The sequence below is a fragment of the Camelus ferus genome, chromosome 19 (assembly GCF_009834535.1).
Source record: "Camelus ferus isolate YT-003-E chromosome 19, BCGSAC_Cfer_1.0, whole genome shotgun sequence".
NCBI lineage: Eukaryota > Metazoa > Chordata > Mammalia > Artiodactyla > Camelidae > Camelus > Camelus ferus.
Genome location: NC_045714.1, coordinates 25375027 through 25393796, shown reverse-complemented (window position 1 = coordinate 25393796; position 18770 = coordinate 25375027). Strand labels below are relative to the sequence as shown.

The window sequence follows — 18770 nt, the reverse complement described above, 5'->3', positions numbered from 1 at the left end:
GTGTAGTGGGACATTGTCAGACAGCAGATACAGCAAAGCAGTGGGAATTTCTCTCATTTTATCATTTAAGTGAAATCTAACTTTTACTCCTGTTTAATGAAGAATTTGGGAGGTCTTTGGTCCAAGTTCCTGGGAGGCAACCTCTAACGCCTTGAAATTTCCCAAGATAGGAGTGTTTTTGTTATTCATGGTGGACCTTTGGATGGCTTGTGCTCATAAGATGACTCAGGATGGGGACTGGCATGGCAGAGACACCAACCATGTGATTAGAGGAATGGGGCTTTGAGCTGTGTGTCAGGTGAGTGACCACCAGGAGAGGAAGGGGCTCAAGGTTTAGGGCTAAGGAAAGGTTTGAGCTACAGTTAGGGTTTGGGTTAGCCATGTTGGTAGTGACTCAATCAATCATGCCTTTGTAATAAAGCCTCCAGTAAAACCTTGGGGCAACAAAGCTCAGAGCTCCATGAGCTTCCTGGTTGGTAACACTCTTGGAGGACTATCACACTCAGATGCCGTGAGGGAAACCCTGAGCCCTTCCCACTGGAGTGCTCTCCACAACAGCTCAACTGATGAGATCCAAGAGCTGCTTCTTGTATATGCTTTGAGGAGGAGCCCTTTCCCTGCACAGAAGGCCCTGTTCATTGGGGCAGCTGAGGTCCTCTGACAGAGGCTGAAGTTGCACTGGGAAGCAGAAGCAAACAGGTGAGCATCACAATCACCACGTGTTCACATGTTCTGTTGATAAAATGTGGTGCTAACACTTCGTGGTCATTTCTAAATAAGGAGCCCTCACTTGCCAGGAGGGATGGAAGTACCATATAATTTTTCATAATTTTCACCCAGGGCTAAAACTAACCCCTTGAGGGTCATTTGCAAACGTGGGTAGAAATGAACACTTGGATGTTACAGTCCTGGGACCACCGTGGGTACCTGGTGAGAGCCCTGCAGATGCTTAATGTCCTACAAGCGGGCCAGTCTTACACAGCAAAAAACTAGGCCACCCAAGTGCCCAAACTGCTGCAGTAGAAGGACACCTGATGGTCCAGCCCCCTCCTTGGACACCCAGAGGAACCTGGACTCTGGCTGGTTAGGGGCAGGGTCAACTCTAAAACCCAGGCTTTTTTGTCCCTACAATTCAGTAGTTATTCTGTGACAGCACATGGAATATAAACAACAAAGAAACGACATGTTGTTATATATTTAGCTTACTCAAGAAACAAAGTTTAAATCCAGCATTCTCCTTCCCACCTGACCTAATTTCCTTCCTCCTGTACTAGAACCAGATTATTACCTGCCCAGACTTAACATGGTCCTGACTCCAATTACCTCCCTCCCAAACACCACATGAGATGATTCCTCAGCCTGGATGTGGGACCAGCAATTACAAGAGGCATTAGTGGAAAAGAACTGGTTGTGCACAGATGCCAACTAAACACTGTATAATCCTGGTGTCCCACATTAGTAATCATGACAGCTGTTTGCAAGTGCCCCCAAAGTTCATTTCAGGCTCTCACTGCTAATTTTGCTGAGGCATAAATGTAAAACATGTGGACTGCTGGGCTGGACTGCTGGGCTGGACTGCTATGCTGAGTCTATAAGCCAGGAAGCTCAGTGTCTGCTCCCTGCACCCAGCTCCCTATTCTGTTGATGCATGTGCATCAAGCAGCTGTTTAGTGTCCGTTTTAATATCTTAGACAGTGCATTTCAGTATTGTCTTCATCCACAAATACGTGTACCACACAGTAGTAATTATCAATCTAAGTCTTTGCTTTCTTTGGTCTCAGAGAGTCAGATAACTGGATAGTGAATATAACAAAATCATAGAGCACTATAATATAGTATTTCCTTTATTCAATGACAGGATTTATTTAAAAAGCTTAGATATAACATCCTTGAATTTATGTCATCATTAAGTGTCTGAAGCAGTCACATTTTAAAAACTTCATTTCATGAGAGATGTTATCAGCTAGAGAAGTGCTCCTGAATTTGAGGGGATGCTGTCATCTCAGACGAAGTCCCTAAAAATTGTCAACACTCTGCAGTATTGCCAGCATGACAAGAACCCAGACAGATTAACTTTGGAAAGCCCTGTGGCATTCTAGTGCACAGCCAGAAAATCGCATGTCAGAGTGAAAAAGCCTGAATTACAGAAAATGATAAATGAAATGGTCTAACATGTATTTCTCTTACAAAGAACTAATACTTCTTTGGTTGATAATAACATCTGTCGGTAATTATGAAAAGAGCTGACAGATGCATTGTACTTACTATTAGCCAGGGCTGTTCTAACATTGACACAGATTCATTAATCCCCATAGCAACTCTACGAGGTGGGTAGTATTATTATCCCCATTTTATTGATGAGGAACTTGATAAACACAGAGGCTAAATGACTTTTACAAAGTCGACAGCGAGAAACCAGCAGAGGTGTTCTAGCTTGAGTCTACACTCATGGCCACTTCTCTTTGTTTTTTTTTTTTTTTTTTTTGGTGGCGGGGAGATAATAAGGTAATTCTGGTGGGGGGTGGGGAGGTAATTAGGGTTATTTGTCTATTTTAGAGGAGGTGCTGGGGGCTGAACCCAGGACCTTGTGCGTGCTAACCATGCACCCAATCACTTGAGCTGTACCCTCCCCTCTCGAGTCTGTGCTCTTAGCTGCTAATCCGCATGGCCCCACACGGTAACTCTGGGGGAACTACAATTCATTCATTCACTCACTCATTTAAACTCGGCCTTCCCGGTGCCTGGGATTGAGCAGTGAAGAAGACAACATGGGTCCTGCCCTAAATGAGCATGTAGCCTCCTGACATATTATCTTCATTTTACCCAGGAAGAAACAAGGTCAAGAAGATTAGCCCTTTCCTGTTAACACCAGAGGAGACATGAGGTGCTTTATTTCATTTTTGCCATTTGACTTACACCATGAGGAGGGAAAGCTGCCTTGAAGATCCTGGAGCTCACAAGCCTGTTAATCCCGAATTTTTTAATGTTGTCCCTTACTTGATACTTGGTCTGAGAAAGGATGAAGTAAACCTAAAAAAATTCTAAAAGAGAGTGTGTTGTTTATACAGGGTAACTAACCAGCCACTGTTTACTATCCTACCAGGAATCTGTAGGCATATTTATTTTCTTTCTCTTTTTTCCTTTTTATGGGCAGCTTTTAAAAACCAAACCAAACCAACCAAACCAAATCACTGATAATTCAACAGCAGGTTCTAAATCACACCCAAGACAGCAGCTAAACTCGGTTTAGACTTACAATGTGGCTTCTGGTGTCTGGATTGAAGAATGCATCTCTATCCTGAATATAAAAGTAATTCACGCAGCTCTTCTCAAACAGGGCAGTAAAAATTGTTGCTCCGGCTTGATGATACCTTCATCCACTTGGAGGACTTTCATAAAACAGCTGAAATTATTGAAGGCTGAGGACCGGGTTTTCAGATCATTGGACATCAGAGGAAATTTGATGTGCATTATCTCAGCGTATATACACAGCACCTCCCACGGGGTGTGTACTTTTACAAATACAAGCTTGTCATCCAAAACTTATATTGGGAGAATGAAAACAGAAACCAGGAAACTATTTTCACATTTTTAGTACACAGGTTTTTCTTACGTTGCTGGTAGTTAAAGCACATGTGAAAACACACACACATATGACATTGGTAAAAGCGAAGATATAATAAAAATAGACTTGCAAACCATCATACATTTTTGCCTTAAAGATAATTTCTTTGTTGAAATTACTGAAAAAAGTAATTAAAATCCTTACATTTCATTCATAAAATTACCAATGTTTTAGTTGAAGAAAAGTAAACTTGTTAATTTTTAGTCCAAATTAGTAACTAAAAATAAAAACAACTAAATATTCATTGCAGTGGTATTGTAATGAAAAGTTTTTTAATTTCTCAAACCTAGAAGAGGACTATTTACATATCTGTTCAATATAGTGTTAAACAGCCATTAAAAAGGATTTAATAGAATTATATTTATTGATATGGAATATATAATAAAAGGGAAAAGCAAAAAATTGTGAAATAATAATTTTTCTTTTTGGAAGGGAAAAATAACTATATTTGAGCAAAAAAAATGTTTAGAAGGATTTCAAGATTATTTATGGATATTTATGGATTAAGGTATAGACGATTTTTAATTCCACTATTCTTATATTTTCAATTCTTTTGGGTAAGTTTTTATAATAAAAAATCTTTAAAAAGTTCTTGCATAAACACATTAATAGATATATTTATGACTACATTCTTTGGCTATTAAAAAAGATTTCCTAGCTTTGGATCTGAAACATACATTCCGCAATGCAGATTCTGCCTGACTCCCCTCACAGCCCAGAGAACGTGTGGCTGGGGTGACATATTTCAGATGCCATTCTAGCATTCTGGGTAACATGCAGGCTCCCAGCCAATGGCTGCAAAGGGACTGACACTGATCTGGTTGCTTCCAGCTGCAGACCATCACAGATGTGGTTAGATTCATAGGCTCATGTTTTTCTCTGTCAAAAGAAATCAGAAAATGTAAGGCTTTTACTTTCACCAAGGGAACAAGAATTTGATTGTTTTTATGCAAAAAAATAACAACAAACTAATTTGAACCTGATGAAAATACATTTGCTCAAAACAGCACTGCAGCAATGAAGGGGCTCTGGCTGGCAGAGGCTTGTTGGATTCCTGTGAGTGCTGGACTCCTCACATGAAATTCCCTTGGCACTCCAGAAGGCCTGTGGTTGTCCCCATGGGTATGTGGCCATTTGTGGTGCACAAAAGTCTCTGGCTTTGCCACAATTTCAAAGCCTTTTTTGGCTTATGAAAGGCTTTGCACTCAAATGGAGTTTTTTTGAGTCCCACTCACTGATGTTATTTACCAGAGTTATAGTCCAGATCTGATATTCTAGACTTTTAAAATCTTGCAGACATTCAAATGGTTCAGGTTTGGATGTGTATCCACCTCTGCAGGCCTGGGACAAATTCGATAAAACCACCCAGACAAGTTCAGCAAAATGCAAAGAAATTTTCTGTCTGCAAGACTGAAATGTCTGTGAAGCTATAAAAACTTCTACATCTACAAAAATAGAGAACAAACTCATCAATAACTTATCTATCCATAATGCATGGCCATTTAAAAAAGTACTGTATTTACTGCTATTAAATTCTATCTGGCTTTTGCCAAATTGTGTCCTAAACTGTAAGGAAAGTATATAAAGGAAGAGACTTTTTGACATTTTACGAGAAAAAGGAACCCTCCTACACAGTTGGTGGGAATGTAAATTGGTGCAGACACTATGGGGGACAGTAGAGTTTCCTTAAAAAACTAAAAATAGACTTCCTTGTGATCCAGCAAACCCACTTATGGGCATATGTCTTGAGAAAAATATAATTCAAGAAGACACATGCATCCCAATGTTCACAGCAACAGTATTTACAATAGCCAAGACACTGAAACAACCCAAATGCTCACTGACAGATGACAGGATAAAGAAGGTGTGGTATATTATATACATATATGTATACACACACATATATACCCACTCACACACACACACAATGGAATACTGCTCAGCCATTAAAAAATAAAATAATGCCATTTGTAATAGCATGGATGGACCTACATGGTATTATGCTAAGTGAAATAAGTCAGAGAAAGAAAAACAAATATTCTATCTATTAACTTATATGTATATCTAAAAAATAAATCAAATTAATGACTATAACAAAACAGAAATAGACTCACAGGTACACAGAACAGACTGGTGGTTACCAATGGGGAGAAGGAGGAGAGGGGAGGCAGGATGGGGGTAGAGGATTGAGAGGTAAAAAGTACTACATATAAAATGGATAGGTTACAGGGATATATCATACAGCACAGGGAAATATACCTATTATTTTATGGTGACTTTAAACAGAATATAACCTATAAAAATGTTGAGCCTCTGTGTTTTACACCTGAAACTAATATGATGTAAATCTACTCAATTACAAAATATTTAATCAAAGTTTTCTTTTCATATTATTTGCAATAAGTTAGAAGCCATCACTGTCCAATAGAAACATAATGCAAGTCACAATTTTCCAGTAATCCCATTTAGAAAATGAAAAATAAGTGAAATTAATTCCTGTGATAATTATATTTATCCCAAAATATCCAATATGCTATCATTTCAAAAGTGTGATTAACACTTTTAAAACTTATTAATAAATATTTTACATTATTTTTGTTGTACTAAGTATTGAAAATCTATTATGTATTTTCCACTTATAGAACATCTCAATTCACAATAGCCACATGTGGCTGGTGGCTACCATACTAGACAGAGCAGCTTACACCATTCACACTTCTGATAAATTACCTGCTCCTCTTGCAGAAACTAAAGGCTTTAGATATTCCCTATATCAAACAAAGCAACCTTGATGTGTGGGGAGTATCTTCATTATAGAGTGAATAATAAGGTAAGAGAGCCATGGTTACATGTATGTTAATGTAGCAATACCTTCTTAATTCATTCAGGACTTTACAATCTTTCTTCATATGCTAAGGATTCACTGTCACTGGGCAATGTTTTTCAGTATTACCGTCTTTGGAATTGAGAGGCTTCTGATACCCTGCTTTGTGCAATCTGTACATGAAAGAAAATAACAAAACAGAGAAAAAGACCTTATTAAAAATAATTTAGGGGGGAGGGTATAGCTCAAGTGAAAGAGCATATTCTTAGCATGCACAAGGGCCTGGGTTCAATCCCAGTACTCCTTCTAAAAATAAAATAAATAAATAAAAACCTAATTACCACCCCCTGCAAAAAATTAATTAATTACTTTAATTAAAAGTTAAAAAAAGATAATTTAGTGCAGGCTTATCAGGCTACAAGAGCTACAATGAATACCACCCCCATTAATTTAGAAGAAGTCTCACAGTATTTCCCCACATAAAGGCTAAAATATAATTCAGAACACTTTCTGATGGTCAGCATGATTTTAACAAAAAAGTAGATAATTACCTCCCTGGTGTCAAAGCTCTGTCAGGGATGTGCACAGAAAATTTAGTAAAAATGGTTTTGCAACTACGTTTGAAAGAAATGCTGAGAAATGATCTTTTCTGTTGGAAATTAGCCTGCTTTTACATTCTGCAGTAGGCATACGTGTTTACAAACCAGGCAGGAACTGGACCATATTTTACACATACTTTAGAAACTGATTTAAATTTTGCTCTCTACCTGCAAGGCTATTTTTTAGGTAATAACATAAGCTGGCCACTATACTAAATTTTGTTTCCCTGTTTGCTTAATCCTCACAACAACTCTGTAAGCTGCTATTATTACCCCCATATAACAGACAAAGAGCTTGAGGAAGAAAATAATTTGGGTAAATTGGTAAATGGTGGAGCTGGGTAAGACTGCAGCCAGTCTGGCACTCAAGTCCATTCTCACCGATGTCTGATACTGCTACCTACATTCAGCAATGACCATTGATTTCATATTTAAGTGTGTCATTTCTAAAACTGCAAAGCTTTATTAGTACTGCTGTGTAAATTATTCTTTTGAGATGTGATTGCCAAAAATAAATAAACAAATAAAATCAGGGTGCCACTGGGGGGAGGGCGAACTGCATATGGATGGACACAAGGGAACTTTTTGAGGACACAGTTGCACAACTCTAGAAATAACTAAAATGGCTGACTTGTACAATTATAATGTGTGAATATTATGGCCTGTAAATTATATCTTAATACAGCCTTTAAATTAAGAAACTGGGATACCAAATTAAGCCTAAAACACATATACATATCACACAAAGAACAACAGGCAAATATCATTATTTACTGCACCATTTTCTTTCATGCAGCTTCCTTTCCTCACCCGTTCCTGAAAGGATGATTCATTTCTAAAATAGTCTTTATTTATTCAGCAAAAAAATTTTGACTGACAACTATGTACCCAGGACTAGTCTAGGCAGTAGGAATAGATCAATAAACAAAAGTCCTGTCCTCACGGAGCTTGGAGTCTAGCTTGGGTGGGGAGTGGAGATGACAATTCACACAACAGAGCAGCAGAGGAGGTGGCATGTTAGGAAAGAGGGACCATGGAAAATAGAAAAAAGGGCAAGGTAAAGAGGGTTGAGAGTATGGGATGAGGGTGATGTTGTATTAAATACCAGAGCAGGCCACACTGAGGACTGAGGTTAGAACTAGGACTAGGAGTTAAGAAGGCCCAGGTGGATGGAATAACCATCACCAAGGCCAGCATGCACCTCGCATGTTCCAGGATGGGGGCAGGGCTGGGGCTGTGTGAAGGGTCAGTGCAGATCCTGTAGGGACTTGCAGGACGTTGTAGGACTGTGGCTTTTACCCAGAGTGAAATGGGGAGGCACTGCAGAAGGACGACACAATCTAACTTAGGTTTTCAAAGGCTCACTTGACTGCCAGGTGAGAATAGTCGATACAGGTCAGAGATGAAAGGAGGGAAGCCACTGAGTAGGGCTGTGTAGGAGGAGAGGACAGTGGCTTAGGGCAGGGAAGCAGCAGTGGAGGCAGGAGCCATGGTGAGAAGTGACTGGGTTCTGGATATGTTTTAAAGGCAGTGTTAAACCAGTTTTGTTGACAGAATGCATGTGGTATGTCAGTGAGAGTCAGAATAACTCCAAGTTTTTTGACCCAAGCAGCTGGAAAGATTAAGGTTCCACTAACTGAATGGGGGAGAATGCAGAAAGAACCAGTTTGGGGGATAGAAGGACCAAGAGCTGTTTTTACACATGTTGGTTTTAAGATATCAGAGATCCAACTGAAGATGTCAAATCAGCAGAAGATTGTAAGAGTCCAGAGTTGGATAAAAAAGTCTAGTGGGAAACAGAAATGTGGGAATCATTGGTCACACAGATGGTACAGGAAGCCATGAAACCCAGGTACTCAAACATTAAGATAACCTGGCATTAACCATAGAAGTTAACCTTGCTCATGTCCCCAGGCCCAGAATCAACACTAATTGAGAGACACCTGATCCCTTGAGGGCCTGCCTACTAGGTGTGGATATCAGTCCAGTTTCCCGACCACTCGAGTTTTTAAAGGGAACTTACAAATGAATTAGTGCAAGACACTGCCTCCAGTGGGTGGGTCCAGAGCTGGAGTGGGAGAATGGGATGGTGCACGCTAACCCCTACAGCCGTGTGTGTGTGTGTGTGTGTGTGTGTGTCTGTGTGTGTGTGTCTGTGCGCATGTGTGTGTGCACAGGGGGATGAGTTATACCTGTCTTATGAAAAAGAGCTAGTAAGTTTAGAAGCTGAAAGTTGAAAGAACATCCAGATCTGGTAGAGGGGACAGGGGAAACACTGTGTACTGTAAGACATATCCCCATAATGCCATTTCCCACCAACCTTTCATCAGGGAACACAGTTGGAAAGGGGGGAATTATGAAGATACGTGTGATGTGCACAAACTTTCTGACCATGTAACACTGAATATCTACATATGTAGCAAGTTAATGATATTTATATCTGTTTCAAGTTTAATAATTTAAGTTCACAACAGAGGGAAAATAAAATATTGAGGACTGGTAGAAATATCATAGAAGGCTTTCAATGCTCAGAATGGAAGCAAAAGCAGCTCTGTCCTACAAAGAATGTTATTAAGAGTCATGAATATTTATATTTGCTTAAGAAATTGAGAATTACAACTTCCTGCTTTAAAGAATTATCTTTAAGGCAGATAACATACAATAAGCAACGTCTATACTGGTGCTTTCTTAAAGCTGTTTTTAGTTCCTGCTTTTTCTGATGTACTCCAGAAACTCTGCAAAGAAAAGCTTCTATTCAAAGGCTTAAAGGAATAAAGAAGAAATAACACTGCATTCTTTTAAGTGTTCTCTGTACTGAGAGTCACTTGCAAATGCAGCACCCTGCCACAGGTCTACATTTTTAATAATAAAGTCCTTTGTACAATTTTTCAATTGCTATGTGACTTTGTGTCAGTCTCTCACTCAGAAGCAGAATGGAGTACCAGAAAACTGACACATCATGTCTAAAACTACAGATGTGGAAGATGAACGTACACCAGGAAACAGCCAAGTGGGAGGCATAAGGTTTACCTTTTAAGTTACCATAAGTGAAGTTACACCTTCTCCCTGCTTCCCCTGTGAAGAGTTAGTCTTATGCAGAAAAGCTGTCATTCTGAGAACTGTCTTTAAAATATTTGGAGATTCTTTTATAATATTTTTATTTATTTATTATTGTATTATTTAATTATTTTTATTTTGGCAGGGCATACATAATTAAGTTTATTTATTTTTGGAGGAGGTACTTGGGATTGAACCCAGGACCTTGTGCATGCTAAGCATGAGCTCTACCACTTGAACTATACCCTCCCCAGGAGATTATTTTTTAAGGTTCTTTTACTTTTAAGTCTTTTCCCAACTCTACATCCCATAGCAAGTATTAAACTTTTCCAATAGCCTATTGTTACAGAACATACTCTACAAGAGCTGAGGTTTCCCAGGGTTGGAATCCCAGAACTCTGTTACCAGATAATCCTAAAGCCTTCCTTCCATAACTGACTCTTCTGCCAATTCCCAACTGCAGGCAAGGTCAGCTTCTCAGACCAGGTAACTTTCTAACTCTGCCTAAGAACAATCTACTGCCAGTAATGGAACTCTCAGACAGGAAGCAAATAAAGCCTCTAATGAGGGCTGCCTCCTTCAAACAATCAGGATGCCATCACCAAGCAAAGATTTAAACCTACAGCAAAACTTCTGAAGACATCTTAGAAATAACATAGTTTCTTTAGATGCATACAATTTGCTCTGGAAGAGTGATTTCCAATAGAGGGAACAAAGGACCATATGACCCAAGCAATTTTTTAAAACTACACATAACCATCCCTCTTCATGTAAGAATTCAGGAAAGCCCTTTTTACAGGTCTAAGTATAACAGAATGAGAGCACCTCTAGGAGTAGGGTGAAAAGCAGCTAGGTAGACTTTTAGTGAAAAGGGGTGATGTAATAGGCCCCATCACCCACTTACCTCCCACCACAGGACAATCATCTCAGATCGAGAACAAACACTTAAGGAAACAGAGGTTATGTTTTTATGGTTTTCTGGTGGAAATAATGCCCTGAGTCATGTGAAGTTGTGGCTGCAAAACTGAACAGGGAGCCAGACATTTTCACATTCAGAACACAAATACTCAGCTCCCAGGTGGCCACCATCTCTGCTCTCCCCTTTGCCTGTTCACCCAAAACCTGCAGGGCTTCCCTGCTTGCAATGAGTCACCCACCGCTTCTCACAAATTCCTGCCAAGTTCACGTCAGCAGCTGGTGGTGGTGTCAAAGTCATCATTTCTACTGCTCTGAAGTTCCTCCATTACTTTATATCCCTTCTATTTTCTCTGTTGTCTTCCTAGCTACACTTGCATTCAGAAGCTGGTTACCACACTAACATTGCCTCTGTAATGAGTCCAGGATATAGGAAGTAGAGGTTCAACTGTAACCAGTCCCAGAATACTTGTCATGCCACTCTAGTTTCCGAACAAAATACGCTGGCATCCTTCATCTCACCCAAAGAACCACTGCATTACTTAGAGGTTGTAAAAGCAGAGGGCTTTCTCCACTGGAAACACTATAGTTTGTGGTAGAGTTTTGCTTTCAGTTTTTGCAACTAGTTACAGGCAAAAACACATGTTCTGCAAATTTTCTTCAAGTGTTTGGAATTTAAACTTTAATTAGATACAGAGCTGGCAGACTAACTGTAATCTATGAACATATGGTTATATTACCAAATAATGTTCATGTCTGCCCTATAGACATGTAAGAACTTGAATTACACCTGCAGTCTGTAGGCTTTTAGAATTGGATGTGAAGCATCCTGTGAGATAAAAAACCTCCTATCCAGTCACAGAATACCTTACAGGTAACATCACATTAATGACACTGAATACATTAATATAGTCCATTTATGGCTAAAAGTTACATTTCCAATTTCTCAGAGCTAGAAAGGAGATGTCTAGAAAAGCTGGGAATGCCCAATTACCATAATGGCTTAACAGTTGAAGCAGACGCCTGCACCTCCCAGAGCGGAGGGCAGAGGGCACATTGCCCACCACCATGTCCTCCCCCAGGAAGTGGTGTGTGTGGAAGCAGGCAGGAGGGGGTGTCTGGGACTCAGAGGTGGAGAGGTGACAAAAGCAGGAGTGGAACTGCTCTGATCCTAGAACAACAGAGCTGTAAAAAGCTCAGCTCCAGTTCAACTTGCTCCCTCTCCCACTTTCCCTCCCACCTACGTGACAAAGAGAGCACAGTCGGGCACTTTCTGTCCCTGTCAGTGACTACTAGCAGGAAAGGGATCACGGTAAAAGCATGTCCTATAAAAGATCAGTCTCATTTTAAAGGCTATGTTATAAAAAATGAATAGCACTGTCAGAGTGGGACACTTGTGAGGTGCTTAAATAGGGAGAAGGAGGTTAAGGATCCATTTCCAGCACTTCTATGTCTTTTATCACTCCTATTTCTGACCTTTCTTTTGCCACTTTTCATAGCACTGTCATCACTGGCAGGTAAGAGGGCAGCAAAATGACTTGGCCATTTGGCTGATGGGGCTGCATTTCCCAGCACTGGAATGAAAAGGCACTGGAAGAGGATCAGCTGGAAGATGTGAACCGTGGTCCTGGCCTGTGCCCAACACTAACCAGGTGACTCTGGGTTAGGCTCTTAGTCTCTCTGGGCTTCCGGCTGTTTACTTATAAAAGAAGGTTTTGTCATTCCACAAATATATCCAATATGATATGTAACGTGAAAGTCAAACATAACATCTCACCTGTTTGCCTCAGGGAACTGTACAAGCACTGAACACTATGTGAATGTAAACACAGAGTTAAGAAAACTGTTGAGGTAAAGCACTAAACTGAACATGGAGATAAAGTTTTATGGATTTTCTTGGCTTTCTTTTTTAATTGCAACACTGAATTAAAAGTTATTAGCTGTACTCCACACCACCACCCCTGTGAATAAAGTAGGTAAGCACTGTCTTGATGCCTGCTATTGCCTGATGCTAAGCAGGGTGAGGGGTATAAAGGAGGCTGAACAAGGGAGTCTTCTCCAGTTACCAGCTAAGTGAGGAGGCACATTGGAAACCACCCGGGAATGGTACCAAGTCAGTACTCAAAGCCAAGATTACGGGCTACCAGTCATAAACAGTGCAGGAATACAAAGAGGAGCTAGAAGTATTTGGAGTAAGTAGGGAAGACTCTATGAAGGGGATGGGGCTCCAACTAGTTCTCAGGGCAATTCTAAGCTGTTTTAACTGAGGACTGGATAGGAAAAGGCTGGAGACTCCTGGCTTTTGATAAAGCACAGGTTACACTAGGGTACTAAGGCACATAATGATTGGAACACATAAGGTAAGGCCAAAAATGGAGGGCTGAGACGACCTGGCTGAGATCAGGTTGTAGTAAGTCTTTGACTTGACTCAACATGTTGGAGGGTCAAAACTGTAGGTAGATCGAAAGGTGGGGAGAGAACATCCAAGTATCAGGGATGAAAGCTCTTCATCAGAGTATCAGCAATCAGAATAGACACTTGAAACCAAAATCATACAGTTCCAGAAGCTGACAAAATGTGGAGTGTGATGAGAGAAAGATAAAGTAAAGACTATTCCAAGCCTTTGGGTATTCAGGACTGGAAGAATCATTATCCCACTGAATAAGTGGAGACACTGCAAGAAAAAGATTATGAAACCAGCTTTAGACATGTTGAATCTGACATATGAGCTAAGAGTAGGTGTTCTCTAAAAAGCTCAAAATTCAAAACTGAAGCACAGATCTAGAGTACAGGCTTAAGATGTACATGGACAAGACATGATAATTCTTCTAAAAGAAAACATAGGCAAAACATTCTCTGACATAAATCTTAGCAACGTTCTCCTAGGGCAATCTACCCAGGCAATGAAAATAAGAGCAAAAGTAAACAAATGGGACATAATTAAACTCATAAGTTTCTGCACAGCAAAGGCAACCATAAGTAAAACAAAACAACAACCTACAAATGGGAGAAAATATTTGCGAATTATACGACTGACAAAGGCTTAATTTCCAGAATATATAAACAGCTCATACAATTTAATAACAAAAAACAAACAACTCAATCCAAAAATGGGCAGAATACCTAAGCAACCGTTTCTCCAATGAAGACATACAAATGGCCAATAGGCACATGAAAAAATGCTCAATATCACTGATTAACAGAGAAATGGAAATCAAAATTACAATGAGATATCAGCTCACACCTGTCAGAATGGCCATCACTCAGAAGTTCATGAATGATAAATGCTAGAGAGGCTTTGGAGAAAAGGGAACCCTCTTAACACTGCTGGTGGGAATGCAGTTTGGTGTAGTCATTATGGAAAACATGGAAATCCCTCAAAAAAATAAAAGTAGACTTACCCTATGATCCAGCAACTCCACTTCTGGGTATATAACTGGAGGGAACTCCAATGTGAATGCTGCACCCCAGTATTCGTAGCACCACTTTATACAATAGCCGAGACACGGAGGCAACCTAAATGTAGCAACAGATGACTGGATAAAGTTGTGGTATATTTATACACTGGAATACTACTCTACCATGAAAAGGACAAAATAACACCATTTGCAGCAACATGGATGGACCTATATCGTCATTCTAAGTGAAGGGAGCCAGAAACAGAAAAATACCAAATGATATCACTCATATGTGCAACCTAAAAAAAGAAAGAAAAAGACAGTGTTAACTCATCTACAAAACAGAAACAGACTTGCAGACTTAGTAAACAATCTTAAGGTTACCAGGGAAAGGGGGTGGGAAGGGATAAATTTGGGAGTTTGAGATTTATAAATGTTAGCCACTATATATAAAAACAGATTTTAAATAATGTTTCTTCTGTATAGCACAGAGACCTATGTTCATTATCTGGCAATAACCTATAATGAAAAAGGCGATACAGCCACCAACTGAGGAAGCAAGAGAAGAAAGGAGAGTTAGTTATGCTGGGCTAGATCCCACTTCTAAAATCCTTGTCAGCCACTGAGGCTGCCCCAAGTACACTCAGCCCTCCTCCCAGGAACAGGCTGACATGACATGCGTCCTACGAACCTGGCCCTGGGGGAGATGGGAGCAAGTCCACCTGCTCCCCCTGGGGCAGCACCCCTCCCCGCAGCCCCCGCCTCCTGACGGCACCGCACCTGCCTGCCAGGAGCCCAGTGACTTGGAAACAATTGATCGGCGAACCTGGGGCAGCGGCGGGGAGAGGGGCGCTGCCCATGGCAAGCTGGTCAATATGCCCCCATCTCCCCCGTGGCCTGTCCTGGGCTCAGCCTCTGCTGCCCCAGGCACGGTCCCCAGGTCAGCCTGCTCCCGGGAGGAGGGTGCGGTGTGGTCGAAGGCAGCAGCGGGTTATGGGGTCTGCCCATGGGAGCCAGTGGATTTGCTTCAAACTCCCCAGCGCATGGCCTGGGCTTGGACTCTGCTACCCTAGTTTCATGAAACTCAGGTTACAGGTCAGCCTGTTCCTGGAAGGCGGGTGCTGTGCTGTCAGGGGATGGCGGCACCTGCGATGGCGGGATTGGGGCTGCCTTGTGAGAGCGCAGAGGTTTGCTACCATTTCCCGCTGTTGCTGAAGCCATCCCCACAAACTGACCGCACCGCGCCAACCTCCCAGGAGCAGACTGACCTGTAAGCTGAGTCCCTCGAACCTGGGGCTTTAGAGGCAGCACCCAAGGTCAGGCCGTGGGGGAGATGGGAGCAAATTCAGGGGCTCTCATGGGGCAGCCCCATCCCATCCGAGACCTGGAGACAGCACGGCACCTGCCTCCTGAGAGCAGGCCATGGTCTGAGGTCCAGTCAGAGATGCTCTGGGGACGTCTGGCGCCCTCCAACCTCCTGGGGCTGTACCTGCTATCCTAAACCCGGGTATATGTGGCGGCAAAAATGCGGGGTTCAGGGACTACTAATGTAGGGGGGGTCACCATGAACCACAGCAGCTGCCGGGACCTGCCTCATGTTCCTAACGAAAGTGCGGCCTGTACTTCACCTATGCACCCCTCCCTGTGCGCCTTCCCAACTGCACAGCCCAGGCTTCACCAGCTGGCTCCCCGACCAGCGCGGCCCCACCAGCGCCCCCTTACCTGCCAGCAGTGACAGCTGAGCCGAGGGCCAGCAGCGGCCCAGACCCCAGGCCGTGTTCCTCTTCCAGGAGCTGGTCCAGGAGCAACCGGCTCCCGCCAGCTTCCACTCGTTCTGGGCGGTTCCGGCGTCCGCACGTCTGTGCGTCTGCAAGTGCGCGCCCCCTTCCTCCCTCCCGCAGCGCAAACTGCTCGGGTTGGGCTCCTGCTTTACCGAACCTGGCCACTGGGGCTGGGAGGAGCCAGATGGGGCCCCTCCTGCTCCTCCCGCTGGGACTTCATCCCCAACGGCCCCATCCCGCCACCGACTGGGTCCTGGCACTGAACTAGAACCACAACCGCCCTGGTCCAGTCCACACCCAGCCAGCCCCTCTCCCCCTGCTAACTTTCCCCTCCCTGTTACTACCCTCCCACTCCCGGCCAGGCCCAGTCTCCCACCAGACCCTGAAGACAGGGCTCCTTCTCCTCACACTGAGGTCCCTGCCTTGACACTCCATCTTGCTAGGTCTTAAGCTATGGCCCCTACACCCCAAGCTTACCCCTCGTGCCTCACTGCAGGACCCCCAACATCTTGAGATTGTCCCCCTCACCTCTCAGCCAGGTCAGTTCCACTCTGAGTGGACCCCTCAGCTCTCAACTTGTACCCCGTCACCACGGGATCCCCTTCACTCCGAGTGCACCCCTACACTGAGCTGACTCCCTCACCCCTCACCCTGTGGTTGGGGCGGGGAAATCTGGGCTCCTGTAATGATGACTACTGCCACCAGCGGGGGATCCGGCCTAGTGTGCACCTGCATAGTTAGTGTCTGAGGCTACAGGGTGAGGCAGGCTGGGCTGGAGGAGGTTCCAATTCCCGCTCTGGCACCCTGATCCCAGCTCCCTGTGCCTCAACTAAGTCTACAGGTCAGGGTGATCCCAGGCAGACCACCACTGGCCTGTGGGCCTTGGGTGGTTGATGGTCCTGATGGTGATCTAGACCCCTAGGGCGGAGGCACTGGGCATACGGACCTTTGGGAGTGGGGGAGTTCAGAGGGCGCACTTGAGCCCAAATGTAGACAGCAGATGGTGGGCTGTGTGTATGGGGCTTTGTGTGTGGCTTGGGCTCAGCCCAGGTGGGTGCAGTGACCTTGTTCATTCACATCAGGCCAGAGGGAAGAGGGATGGGAGTTTTGAAAGTGTCAACGTTAGGAAGCCAAGGCTGCAGAGCAAAGAAGGCAGCTGCACTGGCCAGGCCACCTTGGAGCCCGCCACGATGCTGGTCCCTTGCATCAAGGGAGACTGACAATGGACTGGCCAATGAGACATCCCCTGCTGCGGTATAGTTTACAGGCAATTGAAGGGATTTTGACAGGTAATTTTAATCCAATAATTGTTACTTTCTCTGTGGGAGATCAGGTCCACAGTCATGGTGAATCTGGCAGGGCTCCTGCCTGAACGCCAGCCTGGGACAGTGGAGGACACGCCCAGGAAGCATCATCCTCTTAGCTCTCACCCAAAGGCACTGTAATGGAAAAGAAAAAATCTGACTCCATATTAGATCTGTTCCTTTTCCTTTAATCCTGTGCTCTGTTTTCTAGACTTAGTCTTGCTAGCTCTGCACGTTTTGTAAAACAATGTTGCCTTTACACTGAAATAAACAGGAAAGCCTATTCTCAAGGCTCTGACCTTTAAGGATATTAACACTTTTGCACTGATATAAAGACAAAAAGTTGCAGAATAGAAAATAACTTTTGTCTTCTTAGAGGTTTTACAGGGACACCATGATCTGACTCACGTGGACAGCAGCAAAGGATTCCAAGAACAAAGTAATCCTACACCAAGCCAAGTTTGCAGCAACCAACGACAGCCCTTGCCCTTATTATTAAAAAAAGAGCCTGAAGTCTGACTCGGGGAAGATGGTTCTCCAGGACATTAGTCTGTCATTATCTTGATCTGCAGCTGTCTACGTGGATCAGGTCATAGTGCCTCTGTAAAACCTCTAACAAGACAAAAGTTATTTTCTATTCTGCAACTTGTTGTCTTTATATCAGTGCAAAGGTGTTAATATTCTTAAAGATCAGAGCCTTGAGAATAAGCTCTCCTGTATATTTCAGGATAAAGGCAACATTGTTTTACAAAAGGTTCAGAGCTAGCACGACTAAGCCTAGAAAACAGGGCATAGGATTAAAGCCAAAAGAACAGACCTAATATGGAGTCAGATTTTTTATATTCAAATATAGTATATTCTATTTTTATATTTTAAGTTTATAAGAATAAAATTTAGACTTTTCCCATTTTAAATTGTGTAATTAAGGAGCATTAGGTGCATTCACAATGCTGTGAGACCAACATGATTGGTTTTAGACTATTTTCTTCCTCAAAGTAAAAGCTTGTATCCAAAGCACGCCCCATGTTCTCCCTCCCCCAGCCTGTGACAAGCCCTAATCCCCTTTCTCTTTCTGTGTCTTTACCTATCCTGCAGGTTCCCTATCAATGAAATCATACAAATGGTGGCTATTTATTTTTTTGTCTGCCCATATATTTTAAGCAGTGATGGGTGAATTTTTTTTTTATGTGAATTAGAATTTTTGTATTTTGAGAGGAAAATCCAGATGTATTAAAGATGAGATGTACTAAATGAAGGCCTTTTAGTA

The 18770-nt window shown here is 42.6% G+C and overlaps 1 protein-coding gene across 1 annotated transcript in view; it reads right to left on the bottom strand.

Annotated features, from left to right (window-relative positions):
• Nucleotides 1–17544, bottom strand: part of LOC116658047 (anoctamin-6-like) — a 57412-nt gene extending 39868 nt beyond the window's left edge. The window contains 7 exon segments of the mRNA XM_032462347.1: nucleotides 567–667; nucleotides 894–908; nucleotides 2917–3030; nucleotides 3257–3348; nucleotides 3351–3544; nucleotides 4440–4491; nucleotides 17514–17544. Of these exon segments, the coding sequence (XP_032318238.1) occupies nucleotides 567–667; nucleotides 894–908; nucleotides 2917–3030; nucleotides 3257–3348; nucleotides 3351–3544; nucleotides 4440–4491; nucleotides 17514–17544 (599 nt within the window).
• Nucleotides 17545–18770: the final 1226 nt, after the last annotated feature.